This window comes from Pagrus pagrus (assembly GCF_965226575.1).
Source record: "Pagrus pagrus genome assembly, chromosome: 18".
NCBI lineage: Eukaryota > Metazoa > Chordata > Actinopteri > Spariformes > Sparidae > Pagrus > Pagrus pagrus.
Window position 1 is genome coordinate 20,046,750 of NC_140202.1, and position 26,127 is coordinate 20,072,876.

Below are 26,127 nucleotides of genomic sequence, written 5' to 3' on the forward strand. Positions count from 1 at the left end.
GCTTACTACAAACAAAACTCATTACGTCTGAAAGATGTGTATCTTAGCTACATAGTGCAGAAACAAGTGATAGGGGGGCGGAGACACCATTCACCCTGTTACAAGACACTGTACTGTACCATCAATATGATTTAGAAGCAGTTTTTTCTTTTTATAAAAAAGGCAAAAGTTACATTATGTTGCTTTAATTGATGCTAATGCAAACAGGAGATCCTACTGTAACTGCTTCACATTGAAAGTGCTCAATATGTGAAAGCGGCCACAGGAGAAGCGGTATTTTTTTTGCATTTATTGAGGTTGGCGCTAACCATGCTCAGTTAGCAAAAAGTATTTTTGGATCATTTTTTTCCAGCTCCCCAGCGAGGCAACAGATATCAGATCGTGGCTGCGGTTATTGTTGACTGACTTCCTTATTAAAAACAATGCGACTCTGTTTGGTTACACTGCAATCAGATACACCAGTTGCTCTCCTGTTGCATTTATGACAAAAGTAGCTGCTCAACTAGCGTTTGCTGCAATGTTAACCTGCACTTACTGTTGCCAGGGAAACCACGGGTGTCCCCAAATCAACCAGGACTGAAATCTTATGGATTATATCAACAAAAAAACACATATAATATCTTCTTAAACTGCCAATTTCCACCCCTATTATAATGTGCATATTAAACAGAAACCAGATTACTTTTACAGAACTAAAACTACAAGCACGTATGTTTAAGAGCACTTACTGCCATTAGGTTTCATTAAGCTTTAAGGCTTTCATTTGAGAGTTGATATGGAATTGTTATGACAGGATGCACTCTCACTGAGAGAGACATTAGCCTGCAGAGCTACATCAGAAGGGGAATGCTGGCACTAATGCAGGCTGTAGATGACAGGGCAAAAGATTCCAGTGGTAGCAGTGGCCGCTTTAAAGGACGGGTGTAGAATTTCAAGAAGTCCAGGCTCTCTTTCAAGACATTTCATGATTCAGCCCAGTGTTATGGTTTGAATAATTGATTGCAGAACTACTACTCCACATAATGCATGCTTCCTAGTAGCCGTGTAATTTCTCTGGAAATTGCACACAAACCCCAAAACCCACCCTTTCCATAATGGAAGAAGATGGTGATTTGGAGATGTACTCAGAAATACTCACGGCTCTATGCTGACTGGAGTGGCCTCGCTCATAGCAGACAGAACTGGTGGCGTGATGTCGCAGCTGTCTAAAAGGAGCAGCAGCACAAAATGCAGTTATTTAAATGGTGCACAGTACGATATTACATTATTTATGAAAAATGCTTACCAGATGCCTCACCCAAAAATGAAAATGTAGTCATAATCTACCCACCCCTGTGCAGAAGTCGGGTAAAGTTTCCTGGTCCACAAAACATTTCTGGAGCTTCGAAGCAAAACAGCGTTGCAGCATTCTCCTGAACAACTGAAGTAGATGGGGTTTTTAAACGTAAACAAAAACAACAATAAAACATAAAATGGCTACAAACAGCTTGTCTGGTGTAATCCAAGTCTCCGGGAACCCAAAGATTGTTTTGAGAAGACGTTATTTACACCCTTTTTAAAGATGAATACTTCACCTTAACTGCTAAGCTAAAAGCGTTGGCACGCATCCCGTCTGAAGTGGGGGCACGAGCTCAACCACGTGTCGAGGGTGCAAAAATTGTCTTTTTAAATCAGTTTGGGATCTCAGGGCTTCTGGAGACTTGGATTACACTGGACGAGCTGTATGGAGCCATTTTATGTTGCTGTTGTTTTTGTTTGAATCATGTCCCCATCTTCTTCAGTTGTTTGGGAGAATGTTGTAACGTTGTTTTGCTGTGAAGCTCCAGAAATGTTTTCTTGACTAAGAAACTAAACTCGACTTTCCATTGGCAAGGGGATGAGTACATACTGACTGAATTTTCATTTGTTATCCTTTAAAATGTCTTGTATATAAATCGGGGAAGTTTAACGATTTTTATTTACTTACTGGAGCGCAACAGGCTGCGTGTTGCGGACTTGGGCGTTGCAGGAGGAGGCAGACCCTGCCCGCTGGCTGCGGCTGCAGCCGAAGACAGGAAAGTGGAGAAGTACAGGCCCGAGCCCTCACGGACAGGGCTGAGGATTGGCGGGGGTGTGTAGGGGGGCATGGTGAGTGGGTTGTCGGCAAGCCGAACGGGGGAACGTAGGTGGCTCTGGTAGTTTGTGATGCTGGAGTAGACGGGAGGGGCGATGAATAGTCCAGGTTTTGGCGGTGGGATGAAAAGAGGCTCGGGCCGCGGGCGCCGCTTGGACTTTTTGCCGTCATCGTCTTTTTCTCCCTCAGTTCCTCCATTCTGGTGAGAAAAAAAATACATTTAAAAAAATGGTTTTAAGTGGTGCATTTATCACAGGAGTCTCTTTGTGCACTGTGATACGTCACAAAACTCAACAGATAGCCTATACATACAGTCGGCTTTTTGTGTATTTATCCTGAGAAATCCTCGAGAGAACGACCATGGCACCCCAACCTTAAACTATATGGTACATAATGTACAGTATGGCAGCGCTAAACCCTGATAATCTGCCTGATCTGGGACAGGGCAACCAGTTCACCAAATCCCCCCAAATGAAACAGGGAAAGGCAGAAAAGAGTGGACGACTGAAATGGGGGCAGGGGAGACACGGAGCATGGATGGGGGGAAGGGAGTGTGTGTTGGCGGGGCGATGTGGCACAAATGGAAGGATTTAATAGCTTGAGTTTAGACAGACTGGAAACAGACTGGGGAAGATAGTGGAACACCAGCCTACAGCCTCTTCTGTTTAACAAAAAATATTCCCCCTATTGAACAGTGCAAAAAACAGAAATAAAGAATGAATTTGTGCCCACCTGCTCTGAGCTCTCCGACAAGGAGTTCCTGAGTGAGCGTCTCCGGGTGACAATGACCGAGGGCTTGTGGTCGGCGCGGCCCAGCTCCTGTGGGTTTGAAGGTCTGGGGGGCCAGTTGGAGGCCAGGGCTGCTTCATCTCTGTCAGGAGAGGAGGGATCCTGCCGTCGCACTGGAACAGACACCGGGATGACAAGCGGAAGGAGGCTGTCGTCTCGAGGTCGCTTGGGATTCAGACCCTCTGAGTCAGTGGGACTCCACGGCCTGTGGGGATCCTATTAAGATGGTGGATGAGGTATTACTATGCCGTTTGATTTTTCCCTTCATATAAAACATCAAGAGCATACGCAAATGTATTGCCTGCACACAGCGAATGTGCAAAGTTATAGACAGTAAAAGTTTGAAGTTAAAGTCGAAGACAGTTTCATCATGCTGTTGCTTGCTATAGAGGCCCTTGTTGCAACACGCACATTGCATCTCACACACCGTCACTTTCAGGTGATACATTTTCAAATGAACTAGTAAAACCTACTTTGGTAGCTGATACAGTGCACGAAACAACTGTTGCGAAGAATCACAACTTCTGACAACCTAAGTGGAGCTCAGAATACCACAGCACAATAAATCTTTAACTAAAAGTTCTTGGGTGTCTGCTTCAGCTGGGCAAGCTGCCGAATTCTAATCAATAGGGTAATTGGGGAACCCTAACACCTTGTTACTGAACTCACACTAGACAGTGGGAAAATTATGTCAATACTCAAATGGAGCATTAACAGGTAGGTCGATACAGCACTAAACAAGCCTGGGGTGTATTTCTAAGTGACAGAGTCAAAACTCAAACAAATGAAGTTGTCTTGGATGTTTCAGCGAACGTCCATGTTGTACGTCTGCGTATTGATAATGTAAGGTGCAGCACTTAAGGGACAGGCCTTGTATAAATGTCAAAAGAAACAGTCCGCAAAAGCATTCTTCACATTTCTTCTTTGAGAAACCATACTGGGTGGGCCAGTGCGCTTTAGAGCAACGTTCAACTCGAGAACAACTTCAAAGGCCACCACATCACAGGCCAGTTGAAGACAGACACTTTCTGTCACTGCAAACTGCATGTGCATGGGCAGAGAGGCATGCAGCAGTGGCTACACTGGATCTGTGTTCATTATTGCTGGTGGAAAACTCCAGCCCCTACACCAGAGAGGTGGAGAGATATTCTGCTGAGCACTGCATGCAGGGCAACCCTGCACCCCTCCCTGTATAAACGGAGGGGAGAGGGGGAGGGCAGGCGAGGCCAGGCTGGAGTTTCTCTCCTCTGATGGGATGGGGGGAGGTGTGCAGGCATGCAACCGAACACACTGTCTGTATGATCAACTACCCGTGAGGCGAATCCAGGGCGCAGCCATGCTGAACTACAGACATACTGACTCAGTGCTGTTTGGCAACAGAACTTGTTGCACAATCAAGACATTTAGCACATAAACATAGATAAGTGCATGACTTCACATCTTACAATCAGGGTACTTCATGTTTGTTAACCGACTCTCCGTGAGATCTGAGAAGTCACACATGAAGTTGTTTGTGTAGTGTATATATATGTATGTGTATGTGTATATATATATATATATACATATATATATATATATATATATATATATATATAGATATATACACCCTGTGACAATGCAAAGTCTTGTTTAAGCTCCAGATTTTTATCACCAGGCAGAGCTGAGCAGCTCAGTTCTGTGGTGTAAACTTCACTGGGCGTTGATTACATTCAGCATCTCTTCCAGCAACACGTTAATCACAAACAACACAGGTTTTGGCACAGTTTTTCTGGCAGTTGTGTTAGGCCGTTTGTTCCACTTCCCGCTCTTGCTCAGGGAGCCTAAGTCCCACTGCAATTATACCCTGGGATAACACCAGAAAAATAGATTTTTAGCTCTTGCCGAGATATTAGCAATTAAGGGTTCCAGCTTGCAGTGACGAGTTTAGATATAAACTGCAATGCAATCATCTGGATTCAGAACATTCAGTTCTTTTCTGTTAAAAGGCTATTTTGTGGTTCTTTTGCCTGAGAGGAAACAGCTGAGGAACAGATGAGTGAACAAAAGATCAAGGAAAACAGAAAGACACAGAAATGGCGTGGAAAAGAAAGACGAAACAGAAAGCAAGACAAAGGGAGAACACTGACAGTCTTAAAACTGAACTTAGCACTTACATGTGATGGCAGAGACTCCATTTCCGAGGCCTTCTGAGCAAGGGTCTCCAGGTTGACCTCCTGGGACACCCTGCGTTTCCTGCGTGTGCTCTGGATGACGCCTGTCGGGGCTGCCTGGATGTCACGGGCCCCGTTCTGGGAGCCCTGCGGCCCCGGGGCAACTTGATCTGAAGAGACAGAGAGAAAGGGGTTGTCGGATGGCGCTCCACCTTCCTTGGAGAGCCGTCGTGATCTGCGTAGCTGTGTCTGGGATTGGAGTTGTGTCTGGGGCTGTGACTGGGACAGGGGTTCAGGCTGGAGGATAGGGGGCTGTAGCGGATCTGAAGGCTGCTGGGGTTCTGGGGTGATGTCCTGGATAATTGGCTCCTGGATCTTTGGGGGAGCTGGAGCAGATGACTCCTGGGAGTGTACCACCACCGGCTGTGGATGTGGGTGAGGGTGTGCATTTTGTGCAGCGGGGTAATAGTCAAGCACATGAGGGTTTTGTTGTTGCAACTGCTGATGTTGCATTTGCTGCTGAATTTGGAGCTGTTGCTGCTGCTGCTGTTGTTGCTGTTGCTGTATCTTTTGTTGCTGCTGCTCGTGCTGTATTTGTTGCTGCTGCTGTAGCTGTTGCTGTACATGCTGTTGATGTTGAATGATTTGTTGTTGCTGCATTTGTTGATGGTGCTGCTGCTGCTGAATTTGCTGCTGAATTATGTGATGTTGTTGCTGCTGCTGCTGCTGCTGGCGTTGTATTTGCTCTTGCTTCTGCAGCTGCTGCAACTGGTGTTGGGGTTTTGCTTGTGTCGAATAGATAGGTGGGTTAGGTAGGGTCGTCCTGTTGCCTTGAAAGCTCTGGTAGTAGGCTGGCAGGTGCTGCTTGGGTTGACCAAAGGCCAACTGGAAGGGCTGCAATACTGAGCTTCCTCCTTGGTGGGATGTGCTGTGTTGCTGGGCGTTCAGCGCCCCGGGTTTCAAAGTCTCCTGGAAGGCCTGGGACTGTTGCTGCTGCTCCCAATCCAGTCCCCGAGCCTTCACTACTTCCCTGTACGCTTCAACTGCAGGGTTAGACAGCTTGTCTGCAGCTCTGTTAGGGGGCTGTTGATGTGGCTGTAAGCCAGAAGTCTCATGCATCGGCTTTGCAAATGCATTCTGAGTCCTTGAGTCGGTTACATTAACTCCACCGATGTAATTAGCAATGTTTTGTCCCCAGTTTGTCATGGTATTCCATGTTGCAGCTCTCTGCTGCTGGGACAGAGATGGCTGCTGCTGACTGGGCTCCTGGTGGGCCCACTTCATGGGTACAGTCTGTTGATAATGTCCCCTACTCTGGTCACCCTTATCTGGGCTGAATATGACAGAGTTGAGGTACATGTGAGGACCCTCTGGATTGGAGGTCACAGTACTTGCAGCCTCGCTTTGTCCAGGATCAGAGGCAGTGCCACCTGGGACATAGTAGGACCCCTCAGGGTGCTGAGAAGTCTCCTTCATTGCTACGCTTTGTTCGTTGAAAAACGTGATGCGTTTTCCTGTTCTTTTGGCGCTGGGTTTCTGCTGGGCAGGTACACTCATGACGGGCATGAATAAGCCGAGACAGGTTAATCTTTCCAACCAAACCAGCTAGTAATGCTCCACTTGAATATACCAAAATTCAAAAGGGCACCCACAGTATAATAAAGTCGTAAAACTACATTGACATCAGCGTGAGCCGAAGCAGAGTCAACCGAGATAATCTTCTCTTCTCCTCTGAAGTTCTTCGTGACCCACTCAGAGGTCGCCAGCCTGGGGTGAGCAGATCTGAAGAAGCCTGAGCGTTTGTCTCATTCATGGACAACACCCTGTATAGAGAAAATGAGAGAGAGGTCAAGCATTGAGCCATCAGACTAAAGGGGTCCCCGCAGGGGGGTCTCATTATCATCCCCGCCTCAGCCATGTAAAAACCTGCTGTTTGCTTTTTCAACAATAGACCTCCACTGAAAGGTATCGGGTGTGAGAATAGAGGAGGGGAGGGGTTGGTCTAAACTGTGTCATTATTCCCTAAGCTCACATGACACGGGGATAAGGTCCTGCATGCAGGCCAACACGTATACCAGACCTGCATGAAATATAGGAACCTGAGGAGGGTTGAGTTGATACAGATAGCAAATCAATAGTTCCTGGAAATGTCATTACAGGATATTACTGCACCGCGTTTAATGATGGGCAATGACATCAGCACCGGAGGAGATATACACACACAGTAAACGGTTCATCACTGTAGCTCACTTATAGCTAACAACAAAACCCCCTCGTGTCCCAACTGCTGTCACAGTAAGGAAGCTCTCTTTCGCGCCAAACTACCTAGAAAAGACAGCAGTTTGAAACGTGACAGAAACCACTCTTTTTACAACTGTGTGATTCATCACAGGAGAGAAGAAAAAAGGGAACCCGTGCCCTTTGAACCGTGGCTGCAGACTCAAAAAGGAAGGGCAACTGAAAGTGAGCAAGCATGAGTCATGATGACACGCGCTATGCAAAGGGAAAAAAGAGAGCGAGGAAAGAGTCAAAACGGCCTTTGCAGGCAATGATAGCTTGAAGAGGAACTTGAAAATTGCCATGGAAACTCTAGGTGATTATCAAAAAAAAATATCATCCCATCACAGCGAGGTTTTGGAGCAGATTTTGACACGGTGCCGTCTGCCAAATTTCAAGATTGCACACAGATCCCGACTGTTTCTGTTAAAAATCTCAATCCTTGCTCCATCTGTATGAAATAAAAATCGTGTCAGCAGTCAAGCATCTAAACAGAAAACCGTTGATGCTCGTCATCGCTGTTAGAGTCATCATAATCAATGCACTTGCAGTGTCTCCTCTGTAACTGTTTTGTAGCAGTGGTGGCTGGGGGGTAAATGTTGGTATTTGCCCATCCCTGTTGGTCTTGGATTAAAGTGCGACTTCTATGCACTTGGTCGCACTTTTGTTTGCGATTTTCTCCTAGATTATACAGTCAGTCAAACTTCCCTGTCTTTATCTAGCTGTGGTGGTCCAACCACTCTCCAATGAGTGTACAACAAACGCCGACTCGCCCGCTGCTGGAATCACGTTACAAAAAAACTATTTGTCGAGCTGATTACATAAAATAAAACTAGAATCTCTGCATCAGAGACTCGCCAAAGGCCGTCTCTGACAACCTAGGAAGTGACTGACAATTGTCACCCTTTACTCTGGTGGCCTAGTAAAACACAAGCTTCTTAAAATAGACAGCTGCAGCTGTTCATATCCTGCACTGGCTCAGGGGCACCACTCACTGAGGAAACTGTATGACCACGCAATGTGGCCATGTGATGGTACACATGCCTGTAGCCATGTTGTCAAGTCCTATGAGCCATCCTCTGTGAAAAGGTGCACATAAATAAAACACACTCTCCCTTTGCAGGGTGAGCCTGCAACACTCGCTTGCTGATCACTGGGCGACCATGCTGTGTGAGCAGTCTCTGTGCATTAAACAAACCATCCGAGGTGAGGGATCATCGTGACGCATCACGAGTGCAACCTTACACAAGCCTGGGGTTTAGTCCAATAAACAAAGTAACACGTTAAATTGGCTTAAAATAAATGTCAAGCACCATGAGCCGCCCTAATCCATCGCAGTTTCTTTATTTAAATCTGCCCGTGTGGCGCTGCACGCACACCAGCGCGCACTGCGAGGCCTGCAGCGTGCAAGGGACGACAAATACTAGAAAATATAAGACGAACAAAACATGCTGAGTCCTCCTCCCTGCTCTCCTCTCCTCTCCTCTCACTCGCTCCCTCCGCATCACTTTCCGTGTCCAGCCAGCTCAGCGCTATTTACGAGTAAACCCTTTGTTGCAGGAAACGGGATTATCCACGTCCCTCCACAATGCAGCCCCGTGTGATCAAAGTGTGGTGGCACCGCTGGTGAACAATCGCCACGGATCGATCCAACTTGTCAACAGGGTTAATACGTCACATGTCGGTTTCTGTGCAGTCGGTCTGCTCGGGGCTGAGACATTGAAAACATCCGACCGAACGGAGCGACTGATCGGCGGGGCAGTGCGCGCCCAGGCTCGCCTCTCCCTCGGCGAGGTAAACAAAAACTTTGTCAGCGAGCTGCGGCCACAGTAAACATGCACTGTCGGCCACAACAACAACGCCACAGTCATCGACACCCAGCGGATCCTGTAGCCCCCTTGTCTGTCCCGTTACTTACTGTGTTTTTCATGAAAGCTGCTACTGGCGGCAGCTCAGCCCGCAGGATCGCACACTCGCAGCTCTAGCGCGGCCAGCAGGCCCGCACAATACAGACCTGCGATGATGACTGCATTCATCCCCAAGGTTGACTCATGCAACGCTGCTGACCTCACTCACAGGGACTTTTTTTTTCTCTCTCCCCCCCTGCGAGAGAAGTCAAGAGGAGACTGGGAGGGGAGGGAGGTAGGGGGGGGGTGGACGTCGGCGCGTAAACAAGAGTCCTTCCCGGTCGGAAACGGAGCGCTAGTGCGCAGAGACGCGGGCGCAATGCCGCCGCTGTCTGTTGCACATTATTGCACAGGGATTGCACACACAGACACACACAGAGGGAAAAAAAACTCACGCTGGCAATGCGGCCCTTTTGCTGTGCATCGACTCTCTCCGTGTCTCTGCTTGTCTTGTGACCCCCCCTCCTCCTCCTCCTCCTCCCCGCCACAGCCACCACCAGCTCCGTTGGCCACACCTACTTCCATGCCCATACATGGTCTTCCTCCGACGTGCAAGGCGCTGTAATTTACGGAGCAAGATCCCTCTCAGTCTATGCGGGAAATTCCAACACACATGGGAGGACCGCGGGGAAGGAGCGGAGGGGAAGGGCACACCCCGGCTCCTCTCCGTTTAACATTCACTTTTCTTTCCAGTTCACACACTTCCTTCCTTCCTTTTTTTTTTTTTTTTTTTTTTTTTTTTGATTCTTCTTTTTTATTTCTGACGAATTTCTTCTTGAAATGCATGTGTAATGGTGCTGGTGGTGGATGCATATGACACAGCAGGGAGGGTCTTATTTATGGGAGCTGCTGCAGATAGGCCCCGCAGAGTGTGGGAGAAAATACATGAAGACATTATTGTTTATATTACATCTGCTGATTACTGACTTTATTGCTCCTCCACCTTCAGCTTTTTTTTATAGCCCATTACCACTGATTGCTTTATACATTCTTGATGTCGACCCCTTTTGTTGCTTATTGCTTTTGCACAAAGTCTTTGCTCTGTACCTCTGTGTCCCCTATCCTTAAAGGGGCACTACGCAGTTTTGTAGAAGAAACTCAAACCCAGATTTTTAACACTGAGGTGATAACACAAACTCAGAAATATTTATTTTTCCATAACTGAATAAACAAGCTGCTCTCAGGGGAAAATAAGGTCCCCAGAACACTGTTTGAAGCTAGAAAGGTGGCAGGGTCCACCACATATAAACACAGTAAAACAGTATGAAATTGTGTTGTCCTTTAAGGTCAGTTTGTTTACTCAAGTTATTTAGTTATGGAAACAAAGAGTGTGTTTGTTTACTTCGTTCAGGCATTAAAAAAAAAAGATCTTACTCTTCTGATTAATATGTCTCCCCCAAAACTACATAGTGCACCTTTAAAAGTGAAATAACGTGAACACCTAGTTTGCTTAGGCAAAATTTTCTTCCCCGGAATAGACACAGTAGGGTCCAAAAGTCTGAGACCACTTGTTAAAATACTTATATTTTGCATGTGTTTTGAATATAATACAATTTTTTTCATTACAAATGATAATATCAGCTTAACTGTGAGTGTAAAGTTGAATATTTAAAAAAAATATCCATGAATTTCAAGATATCTTCGTGTTTTTGGCTTGTCCCACTTTTCCTTTAATGACTTCATGCACTCAAATCGGCACGGCACTGCTGTCCCGCTATACCTATTCCCCTTTATACATTGTATTAGCTTTATATCTTTATTACTTCATGCATTTTACATAGCTAATTATTTACTATTTCGGAGTGGAGCCTCCCAGTTAAAGAATGTCACATTGTACTTGCACAACCGGAGTGACAAACACCTTGAACTTGAAATAGGGCTACACAATGAAAAGAGTCATGCTGCAATCATTTTGATAGACATTGAGATCGAAACCGATTCATGATCAGCAACAAGGATAATTTTCATTTTCACTGCAAATAAAATCTTAAAGTCATTATTATGTGACATTTCTGGGTTGGTTGTATCACACAAACATTTGTTTTTACATCTGGAGAACGAGATTTGTCGTCCAAGTCACCTCTGCGGCAACTGTGTTTGTAGGGAGGGGGCCACATTAAGTAAACTGGTGCTGCAACTACTCTGTTGTTTATTCTCTCAATTTATTATTCGGTCTGTGAAATGTCAGAAAATTACGGAAGCCTGTAACAACTGTAGGTGCGATTGTTTTTTGAATGCCGTTATCTCGAGATCGCAAGATGACTATTTTGTTATCTTGACATGACAGCTTGTTTTCTCATAATAACATGTTAATTTATCTTGAAATTAGGCAACAATGATAAGAGGGAAAAACCCTCTGTTTCCTCTTGATAACGGATTAATTTGTCGTCGAATCTGTGTTATGAGAAAACAATCTTTGTTATCTCGAGATAATGAAAGTGCACAGCAGCAGATATTTTGATAATAATGGCTGCATTTCCTCCAGGTGTTCCAGGTTCAGGGAGCAGGTACTGTGAAAGATGCTCAACAGAGTAATTGTCACACCTGTGCTTTTCCTGTGATGTCAATCAAATTAGTCTGACATGAAAGGGCCCTTTTCAAGATAAAATGAATAGTTTATCTGTCCTTAGCTGTGTTAAAAATCTGCATCAGTTGTTCAATTGAGTTTCATATCAGGATGAAACAATACCCAGTGAATCCTTAACCCGGCCCGAATGTTGCAAGGTAATCTGTGGCCTCAGTGGCGTAATGTCAAACACATAAAACAAGATAAAAAGTGACCCTGACTACCCCTGAGGTGAACGCACATCTGTATACAGCTGTCCTGAAACAATCGGCTTATTGATTAATAAGACAACAAACTGAATAATCATATTAATCACATTAATTGACGATTCATTCTAGAGCTGAAACTTTAAGTAAATGTATTGATTAGTTGTTCAGCAGAAAAAGAAAACAGAAAAGAAAAAGCACTGATAATATTAATGATGGTGTTTATGCAATAGGAAGTCCAACTGTCTGTCCCTCAGTTAATAAATAATGCAGGAGATATTGCAGTATCTGTCAATGGACATGACCAGGCATGTACCTGCCAGACTATACAGGGCTGCCTTCTCTCTCTCTCTCTCTCTCTGCTCTCTGGCCCTTAAAATAACCTGCAAAGCCTGAAAACATTCACAGATGCAGTTGACAAGAAGTCTGGTCAGACCGACATGCCCGCCTCTGATGACGCTGTCAGTGCACCGGGAGCTGTGGTGTCACTATAAGAGCGTGCTTGTGTCAAACAATGTTTTTACCAATGTTTCTTTTTAGGCTGATACCAGTTGATTTGAAGTCTATTAATAATTAGGCAATGACGGATCATTCATCAGTAATTTATTAGAATAGAAGTTATACTGCGCAGTAAATCGAAATATAAACGAAGCATCAATAAGGCTGAACATTATCCAAATATCAATATTTCTAAATAAAAACACAAAATGTGCATAGTAAGTACTGTAGTGCTGCAGAGATGTCTTTAAGTCTTGTTCTCCAGATGTTTAAAAACATGTTGTGGTACGGACCCAACAAATCTCACATTGTCATGATGGAAATTGTGATGCAAAAAGGACCATTCCCACTAATGTGAATCATATCGCTATCGAAATATCCGTCTACTAAACTAATAGCAACATGATTAATTTCTTTGACCATATCATGCAGCCCTCATTAGATGTCATCTTTTTAGTCCACACATTTAACTGAAAAGGAGTTGGAGGTTATGTTTCCACCCGTCAGGTCGGTGGGTGGGTGGTTGGTTGGTTGGTTGGTTTGTCAGCAGGATTACACAAAAACCACTGAGCCGATTTCCACAAAACTTGGATGTAGGCTGGGTCTCAGCCCAAAATAGAGCCCAATAACTTTTGGTGCGGATCTGGGAAAGATCCAGGAATTTTTTTTCTCACTTTTTTTTAACACAGTGAGATAGGGCGTTTTTCAATTTCTTCCAATTTCTCAGGGAGTAATGCAAGTATCTTGTTGCAAAACAATCAGGTGTATGTAGGTGGCTGGCATCTATGAGTGAGCAGAGGGATACATATACAAACTTTAGCTGTAGGTGATGTAATATGTATGACACACCGGGCGTCTTCTGGTACTTTCTGGGATTCTGACACGTGGGGTGTGCTGTGAGTGTGTGTGTGTGTGTGTGTGTGTGTGAAGGGGTTACAGGTGGGTCAGGCCAGGTGAATGTAACTATAATCACGACACATTAATGTGGCTAACAACAGCGTACTAAACTATCAGTAGTCATGGCATGCATACGTTAATAGCCTTGCAGTACTTACAGTAAAGTGTGTCCCTCTAAGTCTTCATTTCCCTGTTGTTGTTGTTGTTATTGTTGTTTTTAACGGTGGCCTGCTGCAGCGAAAGTTGACGGTAAGCCAGTGTAACAGCTTGGATTGACAAATAAAACTTTATTTTTTCAGATTCCTCCACAAGGCGTCACCTCCCCGGCTTCACTTTGAAACACTTTTAGCTAGCAATCGATATTGCAATCCACCTATGGGACCTGAACGCGTCTCCAACTCTAATCTTTGGCGAGAAACGGACCGTTTGCATCGGCGGCACCGCTCGTAGTGGAAAATGTAGCCGAATCCACAGCTGAATGTGTAAAATAGCTGCAGTATTGATGAAGTGGAATAATAAAATAGATTATTGAGGACGCGTACCGTTTCAGATTTGCCATGGCTGCCTTCACGGCGCCTAGGGAAAGGCTGACTGTGTGTGGCAAGATAGTAACCTCCACTGCACCGGAGTATTGGGGGGATAATGTCGCACTTTCGCATGGCTACTTCACGTTAGCATTTAGATAGTTAAAAATGTCATATCATAAGCTAACGTTAGCTTATATATTAATGCCAAAGATGTTATATTAAGCACGCGCCATAACGGTTAAATAAAAAAAATAGGCCGGTGCTACTTCCTAAAATGATTTAAGCGAAGGCGGAAGTACGCCACAGGGACGCCTCTCGCATTGGGCTAAATGAGACTTTCACATTGGTGTGTTGACTTTCTGCTAGCTTACAGCAATGTAAACACACTGTTGTTTAGTTAACAGTAGCTTTTGCAATCAGCGGGATATTTTTTCTCGTGTTGCTACTTAATGTAAATCACTCACACAGTTTGAGACTGTGACACATACAAACTTGACGTTTGTTGCCAGATCTGGTACCACTCAGCTAACGTCACGCTACTTTTCAAGGATGCAGGTCAAGAGAGTCGTCCTCAACTCACGCCCAGGTAGCAATGCTTTTCATTTCATGTCATTTCTCCCCACAAAAGATTGACCTATTGTCTTGTGTCTCATGTTGCAAAATTTACTGCACCCGTGTGGCCAACATGTACCACTAATTCTCATTAAAGGTAATAACGGGGCGCCAGTTCCTGCAAATTTCCGTCTGGAGGAGACGACTTTAGCACCTGACCTGAAAGATGGGGAAGTTCTCGTTAGGACACTTTACCTCTCAGTCGACCCCTACATGGTATTTATGCAGCCAGTCAAGTGATCTTGTCTGCTTGTTTATATTCAGATAAAAAAGTTGTAACAAAACAAATGATATGCATCAGAGTTGTAGTCCACCTGTGTCACCTGTAGACAAGGTTAATGCAGGCACAAGCATAAATATCCATCACTCCTTTGTATCCCTCTGTCTTTGCTCCACAGCGATGCAGAATGAATGAAGACACCGGTGCTGATTACCTGACTCCATGGCAGCTGTCTGAGTGTGTGGATGGAGGAGGTGTCGGCGTGGTGGAGTCCAGCCGCAGCAGTGTTTGTGCTGAGGGAGATGTGGTCACTTGCTTCAACTGGCCTTGGCAGACCCACGCTGTTATGAAAGGATGTGTCTTACAGAAGGTGTGGTATATCGCTGTGTGTCAACATTGCGTCATATATCCTCTTGCAGACAAGAGGATGCATGCATGAATACTTGCATCAGTTACTATATGCAGCTGTGGTATTTCCCTCTGTCTGTTGCAGGTTGAGTCACAGCTGGTTGATGGGCACTTGTCTCACTTTTTGGGCGCAGTCGGCATAACAGGCCTCACTGCACTGTTCGGAGTGAGGGAGAAGGGTAATATCACCAAAGGGGCCAATCAGACCATGGTGGTGAGTGGTGCAGCTGGGGCCTGTGGCTCCATAGCTGGACAGGTAAATGCAGCCAATTTCAGATTTGGGTCTATAAAGGCTGTAGCTATGTGAAGTACTGCATTTTCTACCAGTTACGTTCTCAATGCTGAGATTTCATGTAGATAATTGGTGTGGGTTAATACATTTCTGAATTTATTGTCAAGTATGTTTTATCAAAATACAGTTTCAAGATGTAGGGCATGAGAACACAGTCTGCATGTTCATGTAGGGAAAACCAAGCAAGCGAAGACAATAAATATCCAACATGCATAAAAACACGCATACAAATAATAGGCTGTAATAGAAAATAATAAAAACAAAAGAGAAAACAGAAAAAGTGTCCAGTAGAGTACACAAAGAGCATCCATTATGGGTTGTTTCTGAGGTAACAGGCGAGGGGCAGCCAGACCTTTATGAAATGTGACTCTAGTCATCAGAGAGAACCACATTTTCTTGAGGTGAAGGGTACTGATTATTTAATGGAGACACAGTTTGAGAACGGGAACTTCGCTCTTCTTCCAGAATGTCAACAAAAAATGTCAGCTTTCATTAAACCACAGTAAATGAAGTTGCTGTTGTGCTCTTTTTTAATACAGACGTGCAGTCTGAAGTTCCCAGTTCAATAAAAACAGGATCGGGTTCAATGTAGATTAAAAATATCGAAGAATATTTGTATCCAGTATCTGTGGAGGAAGCGAAAATACTTCAGATTTTTTATTGGGTTTAAATGTAAGAAAGATAAAACAAGATGGTTGGTGGAAACTATCAGTTATTTTTTCCGAAACCGCACTCAGCAATGACATCCTGATCGTATCATTTCACCCTGCTTTTATTTTTCCAGATCGGCCGGCTGGATGGTTGTGTGAGAGTGGTTGGGATTTGTGGTTCTGATGAGAAGTGCAGAGCTTTAGTAGAGGACATGGGCTTCTCTGCGGCCATCAACTACCGCCGAGAGGACGTCCCTGCGAGGCTCAAGGAGTGCTGCCCTGATGGGATAGATGTTTACTTTGATAACGTGGGAGGCGTTATCAGCGACACCGTAATCACTCAGGTACTGCTTGAGTTGTGTCTGTGTGTGAAGAGCATAATAAAGCGTTTGCTGTTTATTTGGCTGGAAAACGTGTGAATTCGCTGGCCTTTATTTTCCTAATTGTGCTGCCAGAATTGACTAAATCAGAAGTAACGGCTGCAGATCTTGTAGCGCTTCCTCCTCTCACATCTCGCACACGTTGACCTCCAACCCTCTTGTTACCTTTCAGATGAACAGCGGCAGCCACGTGATCCTGTGTGGGCAGATCTCGCAGTACAACAAGGATGTGCCGTATCCTCCGCCCCTGAGCGAGGAGATACAGGAAACCCTGCGAAGCAAGAACATCACCCGGGAGCGATTTATGGTGCTGCACTACATGAACAAAGCAGAAGCTGCCCTCTTTGAGCTCAGCCAGTGGGTTAAATCAGGCCAAATCAAGGTAAGGAGGAAATGATGACAGTGTGTGGTTGACTGTGTGGTGTCATTGTTTTGAATGCAGAATGCACGTCTCTTCCCCATCTTTCTGCTTGCATTGTTCAGCTTTAATTTGCTTGCACTCCACAGGTGCTGGAAACTGTGGTGAATGGCATTGAAAACATGGGAGGTATGGGGGTTTTGAATTCAAGCATTCTTCTTTATTGTATCATTTTTATTTTTATTATCCTGGCAGGTGTTGAATCATTCTTTCATTTTCTTGCAGATGCCTTTTGCTCTATGATGAAAGGGGGAAACATTGGCAAGCAAATTATAAAGGTATCGGAGTGAAGGAAATCACTGTAGCTGCCACAAGTGACTGCTCTCACCAGACGCCTTGGGAAATTAACCTGCACTCGCCTTTCTATCACCGCCATTAACACTAACTTAATGAACTCAAGTACGATAATGGATTGCTTAGCTGATGCCAGCTGGTTACTGTAATGAACAATAAATGGAAAATCATGTTTTTCTGAAATTGTGTTCCTGACAAATATGAAGTTTGAATTTTAATACTTGCTGGAAACTGATGCAGCAGGTGATTAATGTGTAAAACATTTCAGTACCACCTCGTGATATTAACCTATGTGTTACACACACGTCATCGTTTTTCACCAATGTGAAGACAAGCACAACGTATATGATTTACTGTAATGAACATTTTATTCCACAGCACTATAAACCATTAACAAAATAAAATAGTGGTCGGCTCTAATTTCAGTTGTCACGAGAAAAATATGTGGCAGGTGTAAAATCGTCGTCTTTTCATTCGTATACTTCAGTGTTCGAACACGGGAGGGGATGAAGAGCGAGTTCAGTGAACACCAGTACATCGCTTCTATTCTTCGGTGGAGTCGATGCCCGTGTTTCTTGTGTACAGTCAAATCAGTGTACAGTACAGAACAATCACAACCAGGTTCATAGCTTAACATAATACGGTTTCGGTGCTTTTTCTGTTAAAAAAAAAAACAAAAACTGTCCCATGCATAATTTGGAGGTGGATGTGAAAGGCAGTCATCTCTGATTACCCCACAATTCAGTTAAATACTGCCTCCTTGTGGACAGATTACATCTCTTTTGCGAGGTACAGAGTCCAATACTGAGTCCTTCAGTTTTAAATATATCTATATACTGGGTGATGCTTTCAGACTTGTCTATGCAGAGAGAGAGAGGAAAAAGTTATTAAACCATTCTCAGCGAGAGTGCACGTAATTTAATTTTCTCACTGTCTGGCAGCTGTTGTAATATTAAACTGCATGTCTGATCACGGCATGGTGCAATTATTCTGCACTCACGCTGGGTATGGTTGGTGGAACATTGCTTCTATTAAAAGACTTGATAAATGTCGTCTTCGCCCTATTTTTTTTTTTTTTGTCGTAAAGCCCAGTTTGTTCTTGTGGAATCCGGCACCTGCGACTACTGACGAGAAAGGATTCAATTAGAGTGCAACAGACACAGTTAACTGCCCTCAACACCTTGACCAGAGAAGAGAAATTCACAGCCTGATCAGTGCAGCTGTCAGAATAACTTCAAACACAGGGAATTCTCCTTTTATGAGACCATGAGGGAGGTGAAGAATGCCCATTTCCAGTGCAGATATATATATATATAACATGAAGAGGGGAAAATAAATCACTCAATACAATCAAAAAGGAATAAATAATTAAAAAAAATAAAAACAGTATAGTACTGGCTCATTTCATTTCACCACATCTATAACACATTCATTTTGTTTTTTCAGCCACCACACATCTCAGCCGTTTAACTTGGTTTTTGAGTTTCGCTGAGCTACTATGGAGTATAAAAACATTGTCCTGAAATACTACTGGGACCAGCCTATTGTTCAAGTGCTCACATTCCTGAGAAACAAACAGCTGCTTCCTGTAGTCACGTTTGAAGGAGCACGTCGCGCCAGGCCGACTTGTTTTTTTGTGTTCTTCTAAGAACTGGCATTCATGTTTCTGATATGACTATTCAATGCGAATATTGAGATTTACAGTGGCAGTTGTGTGCAATGGAATCATTTCTTTAAAACACTTTCAGTCATTAACTACTTGTACAGAGATAAACTAAAGTATTTGATTGATTTGTCGTCGATTTGCGGCAATTATGTGTAGAATAAACTTGAAAGTATGATCGTCTAGGTCGTCTTCGCCAGAGTTTACTGTATGTACCACGCTCTGTCAGCCACGGGGAGTTAGGAAAAGCTCACAGTATACAAAATGATGCCTTTCGTCCCCACATGATTTGTGTGTCAGAAGGTAAACACGAGGATCGGTTTGGCACGTCCAGCCTTCGTTAGTGAATGGAAAATGATTCTCAGAGGGAAGAATAAAAGGTGAACTCTTTCTTATTCATCCTTTGGCAGTGGTGAAGTGGCATTCGGCCAAGGCAACACTTCCAAAAAGTGCTAAAGCTCAAGTAAATGAGTCAGCTTTAAACCACAGCAGGATACAGCTCATATACTGTCGACTGCGGCACACGTCGGACCAGTCCTCACAAAGCATAAACAGGCTTTTTCACCCTCAATGTATCCAAGGTATTTGTATTTTTTTTTACACTGTACACATTGCTATGAATATGGCCAGAAATGTGCTCACCGGTGCTTTACAATAACATGCATATTAAGTAAACAATACTATCTAGAAACAGGATAGTGTGTGATGTACTGTGAAGTGGCTTTGGAAGGAGGGGAGAAAAGGAAGGAAGGAGGGGGGAGCTGCTGTGTTGGGGAAAGATTGAGGTTTCCAGGGTGGAAAGAGACAGCAAAATATATCTGTGAGTCAGGCTCGAGGGGAACCGTGGTGGTACAGTGCAATTACTGTCAAGAGGGAGCGACGCTCTTGCTGTTGCGAACGAGAGGGGCGGGGCCTGTCCAGGCGCGGTAGACCAGTAGCAGACTGAGGCCTAGCGCCCATGTGCGGACAGGAGACAGGAAAAAGGCCATGGGGCCGTAGGTCTCCAGGAGAAAGTAGCAGGAGTGCGCCTGCCAAGTGAGCAGCAGCAGCATGACGAGGTGAACCGCCAGAGTCCGCCAGCGGCAGCCCGGCCGCAGGAACTGGGATCGGAAGGTGTTGCCGCGGCAACGGTGGTGGAGGCTCCAGCAAAGGTAAGAGGTGAGGGGCATGTTGAAGAACAGGAGCTGGTAGAGAGGAAGAAGGATGGGGATTATTATAATAACAATAGGATTGGCAACCATTGGCATAAGGTATAAATGTCGTGCAGAACCAAAAACACACTAATAGGTCAGTGGAACATATTAATTTAAAAGTGTAAATAAACTGGCAATAACTTATGTTTTGGCCATTAGGGGGCAGCAGGAACAAGCTCAGAGCACAAAACTGACATACTTCCACCTTGTTAGCACTTGGAAACCCTGCTTTAAATAAGCAAAGAGTCTTGCTGATATACAGATATAGAAATAGATAAGTTATGGATGAGATGTAGATGTGTTGGATAAAACTTTCTTACTTGAACGACTCCGACAACATAAGTGAGACTGCCCTCCAGGAAGTGTCCATCGATGAACACCCCAAAGGCGAAGCAGGCGCCACTATGGCCGTCTATCAGCTCTCCTATGAACCACGGACCTGAGGGAGGAGAGGCGGACTTATAAAGTGGCATTTTAACAAAACTATCTAATTTTTGCCTCTGTTTATCTCACTGTTAATGTGTAAGAGCTACACTATGTAGCAGATTTGAGTCTTCAATCCACAGACACTGCAGATCTTTCTGTTGCAATACAATTTTGAAAGTAGATGCAGGTTCTGTCTGAAGCACAAGACAAAGAGGGAACAAGAGGAGGAGCTGACCCACCTAAGGCTGTGCACAGGTTGAACAGCAGCAGAGAGTAGTAGAAGGTGTCCATTGTACTGACCAGCTGGAGCGACATACAAACTTGAGAGGAAAAACCTGTAGGTGACAAAGCAAAAATGTATGACTGTACAAAAATGGAACAATTATTGTACATAATGATGATGCATTTTCTTTGAGCTCACCTCTCCCAGCAGGAACGCGCAGGAACCTAAAGGCCAGCAGCACACCGACATTCAGCAGCATCATGAATATGAAGGCCACTCGGCCCAGGATGTAGTGGTCCGTGAGGAGGATGAAGGACTGCACGAAACCGAAGCTGGGAGTCAGGTCGTCCTCCAGAGTAAAGTGCTGCTCCCGCACTGACGACCGGCCCGCCGAGTCCTTAATCACACAAAAAGATCAGAAAAAAAGCAAACTGTCAAGTCAGACTGAGCACATTAAAGTATGCACATTGCCAGTAATCAATAGTAAGTACTGTGTCTGAGCCACAGTGCAGGACTGAACCATAATTCAACTCGAGCAAACAAAGTTAAGAAATTTAATCAAGACCTATGAAATAATTAAAAGCCTCAGAAAGATAAATGAGCGGAGCACTGACCTCCACTTTAACTCTGATGGTGTGCAGTCCAGTGAGGTAGAGAGTTGGATCCCACAGCAGAACATAGAGAGGACCTCCGGCAGAGTGACCTTTCCCCAGAGGTTCCCCGTCTACGCTCACGTGCACCGCTGTGATTTGGGCCTCGGAGAAGGCCAAGATCCTGTTGAGAAGCAAGAAAATTAATGTTTTAGTATTTAAAATTAGAGGGCAGACAAAGGGGGGGACCGAGTCCATCTTCCACCTGCTGCTGTTAGTTTGAAAGCATGTTTGACAATTAATGAACAACAATTACAGGGTATACACGTACAGTACATGCTCGTTACTTTCATTTAAATAAGAGCATTAATTCATGAGAAACTGAAAACGGGCGTAGCGATGCCTAGAACACAAACCTGATGTGAGTCGATCTGCGTATCCGACCCAGCGGCTCCACTCCGGGATGAAGGTACTGCGCGTCCTTGGGGTTGGTGATGAGCACTGCAGGCCACTGCTCGAACCTCAGGTCGGAGAAGCTCAGCAGGTCGTGGTCGAAGGCCAGAACCCTGTACCTATAGACAGATGTGAGACAGATAAAGTATTTTCAACACTCGGACGGTGCTGATTAAAACTCAACAAAAAAGGATTAAACGAACAGCTGCGTGAGTTTCTTTGGGGGTGATAAAAACCAAGTAATAGGAGTAAAAAGAAAAAAATATTATGATATTTTACGACCCTGTTGTTTTTTCCGTACCTGCGATTGTCCATCCAGTCGCCCAGCTCCAGCTCCAGGGTGCCTTGGGGGTGTCGGCTGTGGAGGACGGGCATCAGGCCTCCCAGTGTGTGCAGGTGACCGCACAGATATGCAACAGCAGATCTGAAACACAAGAAGTCCAAGGGTATAAAACCAGTATGTTGACACAATGACTTGGAAAAACTGGTTTGGCTTCTAACACCCCGGCTTTTCTTACCTCATCACGTCCCGAATTCCTGGAGAAGGGGAGACGACGGTGGATGTGGTGTAGTGGCCGAACCAGATCGACTGGTTGCTCTTCAGACTCTCATCTCTGAACGTGTCCAGCAAGTCCATTTGAGTCTGTTATATATGGAGGAAACACATTATTATAACTTTATGTTCCATTACTTTCGGTATCTACAACGTTTAAGTGCTTCATCTTACAGCTAATTCACAGTTATCTGGCTGATAAACACTCATGAATAAACACAAATGACCCCACGGCGAACTCACTTCGCTGGTGGTGACAGCACCATTAAACAACCACACTTGCTAATGAAAATCAATCTGATGTGACTCAGGCGCGAATGTTCACAGATGAGATGATGTTTTATTCATGTTATGTTTAGTCTAGTTTGCAATCTTCCCTAACCTGGAAGCAGCGACAGGCGAATGAATAAAACACGCCGTGAAACTTGTGAATTTCTCTGGATTTGAACATGATAGCATGGGTGTAGTCGTTTTTAGACATACTTACATATTGTATCTTTAAACAAACTAAACTTTTCTTTTTTACGTTCTCAAAGTGTCTCTGCTTTCTGACGTTTGTCACAAAGCCAGTGAATGTTTGTAGATTGCTGTACCTGGTTGAGAATACCAAAGAAATTGTACGGCCTCTTGGGTCCCGGAGTCAGCGTGGCATCCGCACAGACAAAGGAGTAGTTGCCGAAGGGAGTTTTGTGAACGTAGTGGAAAGAGCCGACTTTCTGGTTAGCTGAGTATTTCCTAGAAAAAAATTGAAAAAGGTCTACGTTAGCAGCAAGACGGTGCGGTCTGGGATGGAGCCAGCAGCTCCAGTCCTGATAGACTCCTGAGATAATTTAATGCATTTTAAATGAATAAATTAGCCTCGCAAAGGAGACAGAGTCCGTCTTGCTGAGGACGACCGCAACATTAGGGAGATAAAAGATCAATCAGCATTAACAGAAGCAGCAATGAGGCATAAAACATAATTTGTGTCAGAAATACAAGAGAGCCGGTGAGTTCGTGTAGATTCTGCTTCTATTTCGGTCCTCAGGAAGCTCTGACAGCTTGGATTATTGTCAATAAGTAGGTCTGCAGCTTCTCATGTTTCAGAGGCACTGAAGTTACTATGCCCTCTGATCGACTTCACACACAGCTTGCTAATAAAAGACATGCAGGAGTAGATTCTGACTGTATGTAAATCAGACATTTAGGTGTAGTGTAGACCATTTTATACTGACCGGTAATAATTGTTGGTGCTTTCCAATGACATAATATTGAAGGCATCTATGAGAAGAAATGAAATAATTGTGAGATTTATCAGAACTACAAACGAGATCACTGACAAGACAAACTTTAAGATTTACTGCTCAGGACGAGATGAAGAAATTCCCCGTGGAGTGACACATGTTTAATCCAGGAATCAGATTTGCTCACATTACAGCAAGATATCGAACAAAATCTGCCGTTACAGATCTGCCGTTATCAATCAATAACGGCAGAAAAGCTGCCAGAGAAACTCCAGAGCCAATAACTAGGTTTCTTTCTCTGACAGTTCCACAGTAAAGATATCTTGTTTCACATCTAATAGCTCGCGATCCAATTACAAAGTGGAAAGCGGTGTCGAAGAAAAGGGGGCAGGCTGACTTCCTGTGCGATGCTGAAATGAGCCACAGTTAATGGGCTCCTCAGATAATCTTAATTGCATACTCCCTACTCTGGGAGGTTTCCATTCAACCAGCGAGTTACCGTGATTTCCACGGATGTCTATCCACCGAGTGCGCTCCATCACGCGCGACCTCTTCAGGATGTTGTGGTAGGCCTGCCACTCCACCTCATGCTGCAGGGAGCCCACCTTACTCTCTGTTTTGGCGTCGGTCAGATCCCCTGTGGAGCGGAAGAAGATGCAGCTGAGAAACAACACGGCGGCAGTGCGTTTAAAGGATAAGTTCGCCCAAAAATGAAAATTCTGGCATGTCGATTGGAAAGTTGGGGGAAATTTCTTAGTCAACAAAACCTTTCTGGGGGTTTTTAAGCATCGCAGCAATCTTCTAAACAACTGAAGCAGATGGAGACTTATTTGAAAACAGGGAAAATAACATTTAATGGCTCCTTACAACTCGTGGAACGTAACCCAAGTGTCTGGATGCCCCGAAATCCCAAACTGATCTGAAAAGAAGTCGTTTACACCAAGCCGAAATGGTCTAGCTGCTACACTAAAAGCGTTAGTGAGCACCACATCTGAAATGGGGGCACAAGTTTGTGTCGAGGGTGTAAATGATGCCTTTAATATCAATTTAGGATCCTGTGGCTCTTTGCTGTGACGCTCCACAAATGTCTTGTGGACCACGAAACTCCACACAACTTTCCATCAGCATGTCGTGAGTAGATAACAACTGAATTTTCATCTGTGGGTTAACTTATCCTTTAACATGAAGGCCACACCTAGTCAGTTTCAACACAATACAAGGGCTGTCAAAGTATCTTAAACTCGTTCAGCTAGTTAACGACAGGGGGATTTGGCTGTACCTGTTGCAAGCACGAGAGCCGGCTTGATCACCTCGATCGTGTCGGTGCAGAACTTCTCAAAATCTGGAATGCGTCTTGGGTCATGAAACCGGCTAATGTGGATGTCAGACACCTTAAATCAGACACAAGAGTCAGAATCAGGAGAGAGAAGAAGATTACAAATGGATGGACGACAGCTGGAAAAGGTGCAAAATCTGACCCCAACTTACTGAGCTGATGAACCCCTTTTTTCTTTTTACCTGACAATGACACACTTCTGTGGTCACTGACCCATTTCTGTCAATCATTCACACAGAGAGAGTTCAGTGGGTGAACTACCACAGCTACAGCTGCCTACAACAACACTGCAGAGCTAAAGATAGATCTCCCATTCAACTCCAGTGTGTGACTTTGAATTAAAGACAGCTGCATTTGACATTTCATCATCCTGCTTCTGGTTAAATGGCTTTTGCACGACCAAACAATGCTACTGCTGTAGCTTAGCAAGACGGAATAAAAAAAAAGCCCACCTGTATAAACCAGAATATATTGCTCAACTCGCTGCCGGGAAATGGTGGAGAAGTCCCCTTAGCGGGATCTCCATCGCCGTCAGTCGGGTGCTGAACGCTCCGTTTAGGGTGCCAAGCCGTGTCATAGCTGTCCAGCACCCAGGAGGTGATGCACGCCAGGGCCAGTCCGAGGATAACCAGCGCACCGAACAGCTTCAGCATCCTCCTGTAGTGGCGAGAGAGGGGGCTAGCTGCCGCCGTCTGTCCCGGACAGAAAAAAGCTAGCTACTGGTGGAAACAGCTAAGGGCACGAATCACACTAACATTAACTACAAATACTGTGAAACACGTCGCTACATGGCTAGGAGCTCTCACTCAGACCGGTTCAGTCGCTGCCATCGGGGCCACTTGAGATGCATTGACGTGCGGTGGTTCATTCACGGCTCAGTTCGGCTGCCTTCAGAGGCGGAGGAGGCGGCTCGGCAGGTTAGCTAGCAGCTAGCTACCCACCAGCTACCAACACAGCACACTGACCGGTCAGATCGGGAAACGTCACCACCAGTTAGAGGAAGTGCGCTGGGAGAAAGAGCTCCCACTCTGACATTGTTTTCCGGGTACCGCAATCGATCGCAATCGTGCTCGCACCTGTCATCGCGAGAATTTCTGGGAATAACACGAAGTCCCCGACCTGGGGCGTGATGTTACCAAACTAAACTAAGGCAAGTTATTATATGTTTTATACTTTTCAACAACAAGGTACTTCAGAGTAGTCAAGTGAATGTCAGTTTTTTTCTGACAGCCCAAAATCACAATCACATTGCCTCAGTGGGCT

General features: G+C 44.8%; 3 protein-coding genes across 7 annotated transcripts in view; 1 reads left to right on the top strand and 2 right to left on the bottom strand.

The window, feature by feature from the left end:
- The window catches only part of mideasb (mitotic deacetylase associated SANT domain protein b), a 30,951-nt gene extending 17,298 nt beyond the window's left edge, over positions 1 to 13,653 (bottom strand). Inside the window, exons 1-5 of one of the 5 annotated variants that reach the window (XM_084380798.1) lie at positions 13,562 to 13,653; positions 5,056 to 6,875; positions 2,846 to 3,118; positions 1,967 to 2,312; positions 1,139 to 1,205 (exon numbers count right to left, since the gene is read on the bottom strand). In XM_084380798.1, coding sequence (XP_084236924.1) covers positions 1,139 to 1,205; positions 1,967 to 2,312; positions 2,846 to 3,118; positions 5,056 to 6,618 — 2,249 coding nt within the window. In that variant the 5' untranslated portion in view covers positions 6,619 to 6,875; positions 13,562 to 13,653. Of the gene's footprint in view, positions 1 to 1,138; positions 1,206 to 1,966; positions 2,313 to 2,845; positions 3,119 to 5,055; positions 6,876 to 9,247; positions 9,546 to 9,631; positions 9,705 to 13,561 lie in introns of those variants that run through there. The other 4 variants (XM_084380797.1, XM_084380800.1, XM_084380796.1 and 1 more) reach the window with 4 other exon arrangements.
- Positions 13,654 to 14,052: 399 nt separating this feature from the next.
- ptgr2 (prostaglandin reductase 2) lies at positions 14,053 to 17,624 on the top strand. The gene is made up of 8 exons (XM_084380802.1): positions 14,053 to 14,516; positions 14,640 to 14,758; positions 14,941 to 15,132; positions 15,256 to 15,426; positions 16,247 to 16,456; positions 16,665 to 16,874; positions 17,000 to 17,039; positions 17,136 to 17,624. The coding sequence occupies exons 1-8, from the start codon at positions 14,480 to 14,482 to the stop codon at positions 17,198 to 17,200; spliced, it is 1,044 nt and encodes a 347-aa protein (XP_084236928.1). The 5' UTR covers positions 14,053 to 14,479; the 3' UTR covers positions 17,201 to 17,624.
- A 245-nt stretch (positions 17,625 to 17,869) lies between these two features.
- Positions 17,870 to 25,902, bottom strand: tmem62 (transmembrane protein 62). Its single transcript, XM_084380801.1, has 13 exons — positions 25,317 to 25,902; positions 24,808 to 24,919; positions 24,028 to 24,165; positions 23,520 to 23,565; positions 22,899 to 23,040; positions 22,271 to 22,395; positions 22,054 to 22,176; positions 21,716 to 21,871; positions 21,324 to 21,483; positions 20,908 to 21,106; positions 20,726 to 20,821; positions 20,381 to 20,499; positions 17,870 to 20,051 (listed from the first exon to the last, which is right to left on the bottom strand). Exons 1-13 carry the CDS (start codon positions 25,515 to 25,517, stop codon positions 19,734 to 19,736), a joined length of 1,935 nt encoding a protein of 644 aa, XP_084236927.1. The 5' UTR covers positions 25,518 to 25,902; the 3' UTR covers positions 17,870 to 19,733.
- Positions 25,903 to 26,127: the final 225 nt, after the last annotated feature.